The sequence below is a fragment of the Simochromis diagramma genome, unplaced genomic scaffold, assembly GCF_900408965.1.
Source record: "Simochromis diagramma unplaced genomic scaffold, fSimDia1.1 OVJJ01000171.1, whole genome shotgun sequence".
In the NCBI taxonomy this organism is placed as follows: domain Eukaryota; kingdom Metazoa; phylum Chordata; class Actinopteri; order Cichliformes; family Cichlidae; genus Simochromis; species Simochromis diagramma.
This window is the reverse complement of record NW_024387222.1, coordinates 310,414-321,409: the sequence shown is the minus strand read 5'-3', so window position 1 is coordinate 321,409 and position 10,996 is coordinate 310,414. Positions and strand designations below refer to the sequence as shown.

At 43.6% G+C, this 10,996-nt stretch overlaps 1 protein-coding gene across 2 annotated transcripts in view; it reads left to right on the top strand.

Moving 5' to 3' along the window:
• Positions 1 to 8,461: 8,461 nt before the first annotated feature.
• The window catches only part of LOC120746581 (F-actin-uncapping protein LRRC16A-like), a 31,021-nt gene continuing 28,486 nt past the window's right edge, over positions 8,462 to 10,996 (top strand). For both annotated transcript variants that reach the window (XM_040052007.1, XM_040052006.1), the window contains exon 1: positions 8,462 to 8,862. In XM_040052007.1, coding sequence (XP_039907941.1) covers positions 8,622 to 8,862 — 241 coding nt within the window. In that variant the 5' untranslated portion in view covers positions 8,462 to 8,621. The remainder of the gene's footprint in view (positions 8,863 to 10,996) is intronic.

Below are 10,996 nucleotides of genomic sequence, written 5' to 3'. Positions count from 1 at the left end.
TGCTTCGCTGTTGAGGAACTGTTGGAATTCTTTCATTTCCTTTTTCCCCTTCTGTTCCATACTTTAGCGATCAGAACTGTTGTCTGAAGGTCAGGAAAGATGCCCAACGGATTTCTTTTTTCAAATGGAGAAAATATGGCAATGCCATATTGTTCCACTTGATTGATCTATATTATTATTGTTTATTTATTTTAAGTTATTACAAATTGGACAGACAATAAGACAGAAAGAGAGAAAGAGTAACAGTAAATACTAAATATTGGATGTTATTGAGCAGCATGCAAGACCCTCCCTGGGACCAGCTCCCCCACTGGCCCCAGTAGGCACCTCCGCTCCCCAGAATCCACCAAGGCCAGGGGGCTCAGGCCCATCCGGACCAGGGCCTACAGCAGCAGCACAGAGCCCCCAGCCCTGAAGAACCCCGGGAAGCCCACCTAACTCTGCCACAGAAGAAACTATACCCACCCCATCATCCAGTCAGCTACCAGACTACATAAGACAAGACACCCAGGTTGAGTTTATTCTCCACCTGTCCTGTACCTCTCCCTCAGCTGCAGGGTGGACTCCTGGAGAGCAGAGACCTCCTGCAAGGATGTGACAACCTCCCAGCCAGTTGAAGAGGCCTCCATTACCACCGGTGCACCAGAGGCCCCCTGCGCCAGGGCTGGGCACTCGTGCACGCACCCACCCACAACCCCGGTGACACACCAACCAGGACCCAAGCCCCCAGGGCCCACCCACAACCCCAGCCAGAACCCCAGCCCGAGGGAAGAGTGCCCCCGGAACCCGAAGCCTGCCCCAGACCACCCAGGAGCAGCTAGGTTACCATGCCAGTGACCCACGCCCTGCCAGCACAAACCCTCCCCCAGCCCTGCTGCACGCCTACACCAGGAAAATGCTACCCAAGAGCCACCAGAGGCCCAACCAGGATATGACCACAAGCCCCGGGCAGTGCCCTCCAGGGAAAACGTCTCTAGCGAATCTCCAGATGCCCAAGCCCGCACTACCCCCACAACTGTTGGAATTTTTAACTTATTAACTTATTTGTCACTTAAGGTTATCAAACTTGGTCAGCAAGCTGGATGGATACTCTCAGACACAGATGCCAAGTAACAAGTATAAAATCTCACTCATTAAAGCTGAAGCACAGTAAGTCCTGCTGTGTGTCAGACAGAGATATTAAAAGTGCTCCACTGCAAACAAATTGGAGACATTCAGATTAGCAGGGAAGAAGCTTACTGAACAGCTAGTGGCCACATTCACCAATGTGAGCAAGGGGAGCTTTGTGGGCTGGCTCGCTAGGATAGCGTGGTGGTCCTGCGCTTGAATCCGCCTGTTAACTAGGCTCCCACTGTGTGGGCTCTCTACAGCTCTGGTTACCTTATACAGTGCACAACACGTACACTGGGTTGTTTGCTGATGGTTATCGGTCTCTGTGTGTGTCCCAGAACCTCCAGCTGGGATAGGCTCTAGCATTCCATAAATATGAATATCAGGAAAAAATGAATGCATGGTGGAGGAATGGATGAACTGCACTTTTACTGTTGTACTTAACACAGAGGACAGTATATTGGAACATATCAGGGTAGCTGTAGCAAAGGAGGTAGAGCAGGTCATCTACTGATTGGACGGTTGGTAATTCGACCCCCGGCTACTTGCCAAAATATCGTTAGTTGAAATACTGAACCCCACGTTGCTCTCTGACACAAATGGTGGGAAGACTCATAGAGAGCCCATGAATTAAACACTCAGACCTTCAGTTAGTTTGCAATCCAATTTGAAGCACAGATTTTATTGCTGGTGTGGAATGGAAAATTTGTATCTTCCGTTGCGTAATCAGTAAGCACATCTATGCCTTTCATGTGAAGGCAACTCAGGATGATGCAGGATGACTCGATTTATTCAGGTGCTGTCTGATGACGCTCCATTGACTACAGAAGATAATTTCATTCATTCATAATAATGAGCAGCTTTGCTCCTGATAGAGGGTTGAATCAGACTAGCAAACACTCATATACAAATATTTGGTTAAAGTCTGTGAATTCTTTAGAAATACCAGAATTTTTGACAAGATTACTAATATAGTTGTGGTCAAACATTTACATAAACTAGAATGACTGTCATGGTATTATGGAGGGAACACTGATGTTTTTGAACGGGTCTTTTTCCAGTTAAGTAAAGCTCAGTTGAAAGGTTAATTGTTAAGCTTCCCATAACATTCATGCCCATGACGAGTGTGTGCATAATTCTAACCACAAGTGTGATTTCATCATCTAAGCCAAAATGTGTACCTGTTGCACGACTCATTGTGACCATCAGGAAAATCTTTAAAGTTAAACCACAATTTTTTCTCTGAAATTGAATAATAAGGATACATTTTCCCATGTGTATGAGCTCATCTTCAGTAACCATAATCCTTTCTCTGGAATGTCTAATGACTTTTTGGATGATCATGGAAAAGCTGAGTTTAGTTTATCAGGTTTATTTGTCACTTCCTTTTACAGTGTTTTACAATTAATTTCCAGGCAAGAAGAAACTCCTCTGTGATGACTTACTATGACATATACAAAGAAATTATGATTTATCCTGAGCATAGGGGCAGGGGACAGCCCGGTACGTAGAGATCGGAAGGTTGGAGGTCCGAATCCACTAAACGGCTACCCTGAGGTGCCCCTGAGCAAGGTGCCTTCCCTACACAGTGCTCCCTGGGCCCCCAGTGACTGCCCACTGCTTCACTGAGTGAATGGGTTAAATGCAGAGAGGAATTTCCCCACAGGGATCAATAAAGTCTAACATTAGATTAGATTAGAATAATATAATTCAGCCTGACCTCCAAGTTGACCTTGAAGTCATCCAACTGACATCCTTGTCAGATGCTGAAGGCAGGATCCATGATGGGTGAAGCAAGTGTTTTATGCATTATCAATGATTCTGCCTTATTTGGGACCCTTTTCAAGTCACCTTGAGAGTTGAAGACCACCCAACTAAAAAAAAATACCAACATGGCAACATAACGGGACTACGCAAAGCAGTGGATGACAGCATGGTAGCTATACTGGTCTTTTATACTGGGCCACCACTACAGAAGTTCAAGAATCAGTTCTCTGCTGGTTTTCAGCAACAATGACCAAAAACCAAATGAAAACAAAAATAAACAATAAATAAATGCATTTAAGGGATGAGCTGAAAATGCACAGAAGTCCACTGTTCTTTTACGAGGTAATAAATAATAATGTTCTCACCTATTGTGAAACCAACTCCTAATTTGAATGCTAGCTTCCGCTTCACCTGGTTATCTGCAGCTGCTATTTTCAGGCTGTTCCCAGGAAGTCTCTTTCTCACCATTTGCACATGTAAATGGTGACAGACTCTGGTGCTTTGGATAGCTTTTCTACTCAGTTTGGGCCTTTCTTACTTTCACTAGCCGGGCCCACGTCCTCATTTTAGGTTTGACAGCGTTTTAGTAGGTAAAGGTGATGCTTTGACATGAACTGAGCTGCGGTTTGGGGAAGGCCTCGAAGGGGACTGCGACGGCTCCCGGGCCTGGCAGATCCCCGTGTACTAAATAGCAGTGAAGAAGTTGAACAATGGAGAACAAGTAGGGGGGGAGGGTGGGGCACGTAAATGTACAGCTTGCAGAACTGGGGGAGCCTATATAGAAGACAGTTGGAAGGAGCCTGTTTGGAGGCGCAGTCCCGCTCCTGAAATTCCGATACATAATCTCCAAATAAGGCTAAGTCATACACACACACCTTTTTCTTTCTTTTACATTCACGCACTCAAATGCTGATGGATGCATCTCAGGGGCAACTCGAGGTTCAGTATCCTTCCCACCAACTCTCCCATAGCTACCCTAAAAATGTGCATCTGCAGTTTTCCTATGATCCCGAAACCTGCGCCAAACACAGAGTGCAGAAAACCATTGTTCTAATACTTGTGACCTGAGTACATCTCGGCTGACATAGCCAACCGAACGAAAAAAATTGCAACCTAACGACATAAAGAAGAAAAAAAAAACGTAAGCATTGTTTTGACTGCAAACAGAGCAGCAGGAGCACTGGTGCTTTTTACACTGACAGAGAACATAAATCAACTTTAAGAAAAATGAAAAAACTTCCCAGAGTGTCTGGAATGTTTTTGTAGTAATTTGTAGTGTCATCTTTCCTCTGAATGTCGTGTAAACCTCATCCTGCCTAGTTTGTGGTTTCTTGCAGCTGCAAGAAGAAAACAATTGTGTGAATATATCTGTTGTGTGCAGTCCTCGTGTGTCACAGGGAAGGCTGCTTTGACTATTCATTTAACCTAATACCTTGTGTTACAAGTAGCTTGTGTTGGAAAAGATATGTCGGCCTCCCTTCATTGTGTCTGTGTGACGTTTCTGTTTCCACATGAATCAGACCATCAAAGAAAGAAAATGTTCACACAAGGTCAAGTAAATATCTGTGGGGTTTTTACAAGTGTTATGTGTCATTAATGCCCCAACAAACGACATTTTGAGGAAATGACGTGGATCCCACACGTCTCAGTCATGAAATGTCATACTTACTTCAGTTCTTTATTTCAGGACCTTGGACAGATCAAGTCCAGTTTTCGCCCCTGAAATCATCTTTTGTTTAGTCACTTTAAAAACATTTGATCTCATCACTGATTTACGTCATTTATTTTTACAAACCAACCAACGCAGTTACACAGGACATGATGTGGCCTCCTGGTGATTCAAGATTTTAAACCGTTTCAATAAATGTCTGTATTGTCATCTTCTTTTCATCTTTTCTGCACTGCAATGTCTAGATGTTTAAGAAAACAATAGTTTTACTGACATATTTCAAAACCTACTGAAAATGAAGCAGTTTTGTTTAGTTAATCTCGCTAACACACAGTGCTAACTGTTTTACAGTTAATAACAGCAGCACTGCTCCACAGCTCTGACATGTGATAACTCACAGTGGATCACACTGGGTCAGATCTTATTTTTAAAATGACTGAATCACACAGCTCAGACTTGACCAGGCGCTTTTTGGTCAGGACTTGATTTAATGCACTTATGATATAGCAAGAAAAACAGTTTAATGGCTGTTTGGCGCCATCTAGTGACTGATTCAAATGCACACAACAAATTAACAAATCGTTTTGTTGAATTTAGGTTGAATATAATCACTCCAACGCAGGAGGTGGGGGCTGTCTGCTACGACTCCAGAGGCCATAAAACACTGGAAATCATACTTATGTGCAAACAGATGATAAAATGAGCTCATAAGGACAAAAGCAATCACCTCATGAGGTTCTAATCCCCGAGTACATCTCACATGTGGCAGACGGACCCAAATCCCGAGTTAGGAAACAAAGTAAACAACAAAAAACAACCTCTGTTAGGCAGAGAAATAAAGCAAAAGCTGGATCACAATTCTTCTCTCATTGTTCTCTTAACGGACACCTGAACAAAGAAAAGCAGGACTTAAATACTCACACTGAGGCCCAGCTGGGGTAATGAGGAACAGCTGACACAAAGGAGACAAGGCAAGTCAAATTAAACACAAGCTACGAGATGCACGACTTACCGGAATAAACAGGAAACAACGTAACAAAGATACTCCTAACACAGCGACGACGGCTTGACAACGATATATGAGACGCCGCTGCAGAAAGTATAATAAATGCAAAGATTACAACCTAGTTTAGAAAATAAACAGATGGTTTTTAAAAGCACTCACTCGTAGGCATCCATCAGTGCCTCATCACGCAGCTGCAATAAGAGTTTTAACAAACTAAGAAGTTTCGATTACGAAGTTCACAAAATCATTTCAGTTAGTTTAGCTTTTTTTCAAAAGTGTAGTTTTTCTCCTTATTTTTGTTGTTGTTTGCAGAATACAATTTATCCCACCCGCTAACAAAAGCTGTGAAGAAGAGATCATCAGTCTCGTCCACTTCAACTGCCAGCAGTCTGATGTTATGTCGGATCAGTGTATGTTACAAACAGAATGATGCTTTTCCTGCTTCAGAAATTTTGACATTTAGACCTTAGATTAAATTATATTGTACTTTATTTTGTTCTTGTTCCAATGTCTGCATCCATTTAACCACTGATACTCGTCTTTTTTTTGCTAGCATTATGATGGGTGTGTTGTTGCTGCAACGTCATAATTATTGCCACATGTCTGTGACTCTGGAACAAGAAATCAGCGGGAGAACTTTGCCTTTTGATCAGGGAATCAGGGGACAAAGTCAGTGTGAGGAGCAGAGTGTGTGTGTGTGTGTGTGTGTTTAGACATCTTTGCGGGGAAAAGAATTAGGAACGTTATCATACTGCTCACTCGTGAGGACTAAAGTGGCTGTCCTCATGAGCACTTTTGAGACTCAAATGTGGTTTTAGTGTCAGGGTAATAGTTAGGGTTAAGGTTAGTTTATTTATACCTGTAGGTAAATGGCCATTTTTTTATACAGAGAATAACATATAGCGCTTTACTAGTCCTAAGGACTAGTAAAGCATCCTTAGGGACACCCCTGGGGCGCACTGACAGAAGCGAGGCTGCTGGACACTGGCGCCACCGGGCCCTCTGACCACCACCAGTAGGCAACGGGTGAAGTGTCTTGCCCAAGGACACAACGACCGAGACTGTCCAAGCCGGGACTCGAACCAGCAACCTTCCGATTACAAGGCGAACTCCCAACTCTTGAGCCACGATCGCCACATGTAAATTTGCTTTACACAAAAATGATAGCATTCAGCATCCCTTCACAAAACACACACGTCTATTTACACCTGACAGACAGAAGGAAAATCGACGAGCAGAAGTCCCTCTACTCTCCACATGAATCAGGTTCAGTAGAGTCGAAAGTGCGTCCACTCCTCTATTGGGCCGATATGCAAATTACATTCGATCTCTTTCATAATCACATTTCTGATGATTTTTTATTTTTAGATTTAGGAACAGGAAGCATGATGGGTTTGTAGCATAAACCTATTCGCTGGAACGTTCAAGACAACGTTCAACTACACAGCAAAAAGCACCAAGCAGGCAAAGTTCTTTATGTTTCTCGTGCACGGGGCAGAACTGGACAAACCCCGTTCCTTCGCTTGACCCCAGTCGCTCTCGTCCGCTCCCTCATAACATTGCTCTTTTATTGAGGTTACATGAATACGCATAGGTTCATTAACATATGATGTATACATACAAACAAAGAGTACCTTGCCTGTGCGTTGTGTAAGTATGTGTGTGTGTGGGGGTCAGAATGTGACCCCATAAAGTCTTCCCTAAACCTGCTGGTCTGGAAGTCCAGCAGTTCATCTAAACAAAAGGCGCTTAGACTAAAACAGATACAGATGTTTATCCTACCATGAAACAATAAGAGCAGGGACGACCTCTCTCGTGACCCCAGAGTCTGAGTGTGCATGCCAGAACACTCTGGGAGGCACGCACAGTCTTTACAGACTGCTAAGGATCAAACCTCTATCAATATGCAATTGATTATAAAACTGAGCATATATGAGTAAATATTTCTAAGCATAAATGACAATCAACCATATAAACCTAACAAACCATGACAGTTCTTTCCAAAGTGAGGAAAGGATTGATTAAAAATAACCTGAAATATTCGACTGAGTTCTTTAGAACAAGATTTAATCAGCCAGCCACTAGTGTTATCAGGACCCTGGCTCGTCTTTACGTTAAATGCATGAAAGGCCTTTTGGATATCTCTGAGTTTAATGATAAAGTGCTGAGTATCTTTCTGTTTCTGTTCCAAAATATTCTTGCTAAAATCAGAAGAACATATTCAAGGCATCTGCAAAATCTCTGTCTGAATTAAAACCGTCTAAAATGATCCGACTGCTGCTCTTGGGATTTTGAAGCCCTGCTATTTTTTGCAGAAAATTTGTTTTGTGTGTGTGTGCGTGTTGCCTTGAAGGATTGAAGGCCTTCGACACAATCTTCTCTTAGGGTGGCTGTATCTCAGGAGGCAGAGCAGGTGTTAGCCTGATACTAACCCTGCAGAGCTGCTCGGTATCATCAGCGTATGAATGACTGTGAAGGTAGAAAGCACCTGTGTCGAAAAAGCTCTGAAAAACTATTTGTGTGCACAGGTGAATGAGGCAAGTGTTGTATAACAAGCAGTCCATTTAACATCTTACGTTTGGACTGGTGTCGCCTCTTCACTGCTCAGACTGTAACTGGTGTACCAGTCAGTGCATATACTGGTACACGGCTGTGTACAGCTCCACTGTTCATGAAAATAAAACTAACAATGTCACTAATATGTGCCATGCTAGAGCAGCTGTACTACCTGTGCAGCCTGAGGGACTTGCAGGTATCGTCTGTCTTTTTATTATTATTATTTCGTTTAGACTGGTGAAGTTAAAGAAAGCGACTGTGCAGCAGCAACTGGACGCCAGGTGTCCCCAGTCTCCCATTTTTCGCAGCAAGGGGAATCCTGCTGGAAAGAAGGGCTGACTGGAGTGTGTGAAGAAGTGCGTCCGCATGAGTTGTTTTCACACACACACACGCCACTTTCGGGTACTTTTCAAACTGAAACTACTTTTAATCCATTTTTAAACTCCTCCGGGTTTCCTTCAGCCGCAGTAATGCAGACGTAAAGTCAGAGTGTGTGTAGGCATGTAGGAATGGATGAAGACAGTTGCAATTAGGAAAGCAGGGTGGCGACAGGTAGCCAAAGATAAGGGAAGAAAACGGGACTACACCTTTACCGCATTACTCGCCGCTTCCATCGGTGGAAGTTCCGCACAGCAGCCGCCTTTCTTCTCGGGTCTGCCCGCTTCTCCTGAACTCTCCAGCGGATTCCTCTTGGGTGTTTACTCCGGCACAATCATGTCTGAGGAAACAACGGATTTCCCTAACGAACTGTTCGGTAAGGTTACGGTAGCGGGGATTCGTGTTTACGCCAGCTGACCGACGCGTGCGCTGCGCTGTTATTGCCCTCAAAATAAAATAAAAAAGTTTGGAGTTCGTCGAAATGTTTTGACGTGGCTCAGCTGGCTCAGACGTCTTTTAGCTGCAATGATTTAAAGGGAGCAGCGCCATGTAAAACTTAACGCACTGATCTGATAGCGGTGACGTTGTGTTTTTACTCGCTTTTAAAATCACTGCGAGTCACTTTGAGACTCTCAGAAGTTACGTAGAAGTTGAAGTTTTCTAAATATACGAGTGTTTGCTACAATTCTGGGCCAGTGTTCTGGAAATAATAACGTGATTCAACTGAAGGCAACGAGCTCATATTAAAACACACTAACTTCAGTAAACAACAGCTACACTGTCCTGCTAGTACTGGATCACACTGGTTGGGCCTTTTATTAACAGGTGAAATCATCTCTGGTTTTCATTTGTCCATTTCTGTAAAAATAAAAAAGTCATTTTCATGCCCTGGGGCTTTGGCTGGCTACCTGAGAGTCTCAACTCTGCTGCCACTTCCTTATCTGAAGTGGGGGAGAGGAGAGGGGTGTGTCTGTGAAATTCCTTTGGATTGTGGGATATTATCAACACAGACTGCCTGGATGACTGAGTGTCAAAAAAGAAGTGTAAATCACTGCATTTAGCTGGAGAGAGTAGCCTGAACTGAAATAAAACACCTTGCTGATACAGCCAGACAGCTGCAGGTCCATGTGTTTGACCTACATTGACTTCTGCAGGCTGATGTTGGACTGAAGCCACCTGCAACCTATTTTAGAACCAGTGTCTTACTTACTGACAGTTTTAGAGACAGCGGTGGGCCGTGAGGGTGGAGAGGCCGATTAAGGAAAAGCTTGAAAAACCATGAGGTCTTTCTATTTATTAGCTCAGCATTAGCAGACTCAGATACTGCGTGATGAAGCTGACTCACTACCCCGTGCTCTCTGTTACGGTGTCTGCAGACCAGTCTCACACTGTATGTCTGCGCTGACTGATGAATGGGGCTTTTTGTTGGCAGCCCTGCTGTTGGTTTTAACAGGACGGGCTGACCTGATGCTGCTCGTCGTCGGTAATTTAAAACTAGGAGGGAAAAAAGCTTATCGGCAGCGCTCGTTAGGCCTGACCTTTGTGTGCACAGAGACTGAACTAATGAAAAGTGAGGAGGATCAGATGCTGGGTGATTACATGCCAAAAGCTGTGTGAGAAAGTTCAGCAAATATACGGACACCCATTCATTTCTTGTCTAATTTTTAAGCAGTCAATTTTAAAAATAAATGACTAGAACCCATATGAAAGTAGACACAGTCCATCTAATACCCCAAAATGCCAGTAGCTCAGCATTTCAGAGCCACATATATCCCTCAGAAGTTGGTAGAGATTAAAAGCATTGCTGACAAAGAGAGACTGCCAGACTTTTATTTAAGAAGTGGCCAGAAATACACCAAAAAGTATCAGGTTAGGCAGCTTTGTCTTTACATTCAGGTGTTGTTATACTCCCATTCCCACAGGTTATTTTAAAGAGCTGTACTAGGACATGTTACAGTACAAGTCCTGTTAAAGTGGCAACAAGTCAGCTTGTGGAATCTCTTCACTGCTAGATATTCCATAATCAGCTGGCATTATTGCAAACCAGAAGGGTTTAGGAGCCACAAAGGTCATGTAAAGTTACAGAGCGAGGTCACTGAGGTGCATAGAGCGTAAACGTCACCAGGACTCTGCTGACTCATCAGCATTAACATCAGCACAAAAACTGTGCACCGGGAGCTTCGTGGCATGAGCTTCTACAGCCCAGCCTCCTGTAGGCGTGACGTGCAGAGCCGGCACCTGTGTCCATAGCTTCGATGTCTCTAAATGTGAGCTTGTGCTGTCTTATAACTTCTGGCTGTGTAAAGAAGTCACAACCAACAGTTCAGGTTCAAAGCAGGAACTGTGATTTAAGTCAAAGACAAAACGAGTCTCAAGCCTCTCAAATCATAAATGAGAATCTGGAAGAATTAATTGTATAAAGGATATAAAGGATGAAGCCGTCTGCACAGCATTTATTGGACTTTCAGAAAATAGTAAAGACTGAATTTCTGCCAGTGTGAAGTGTAACT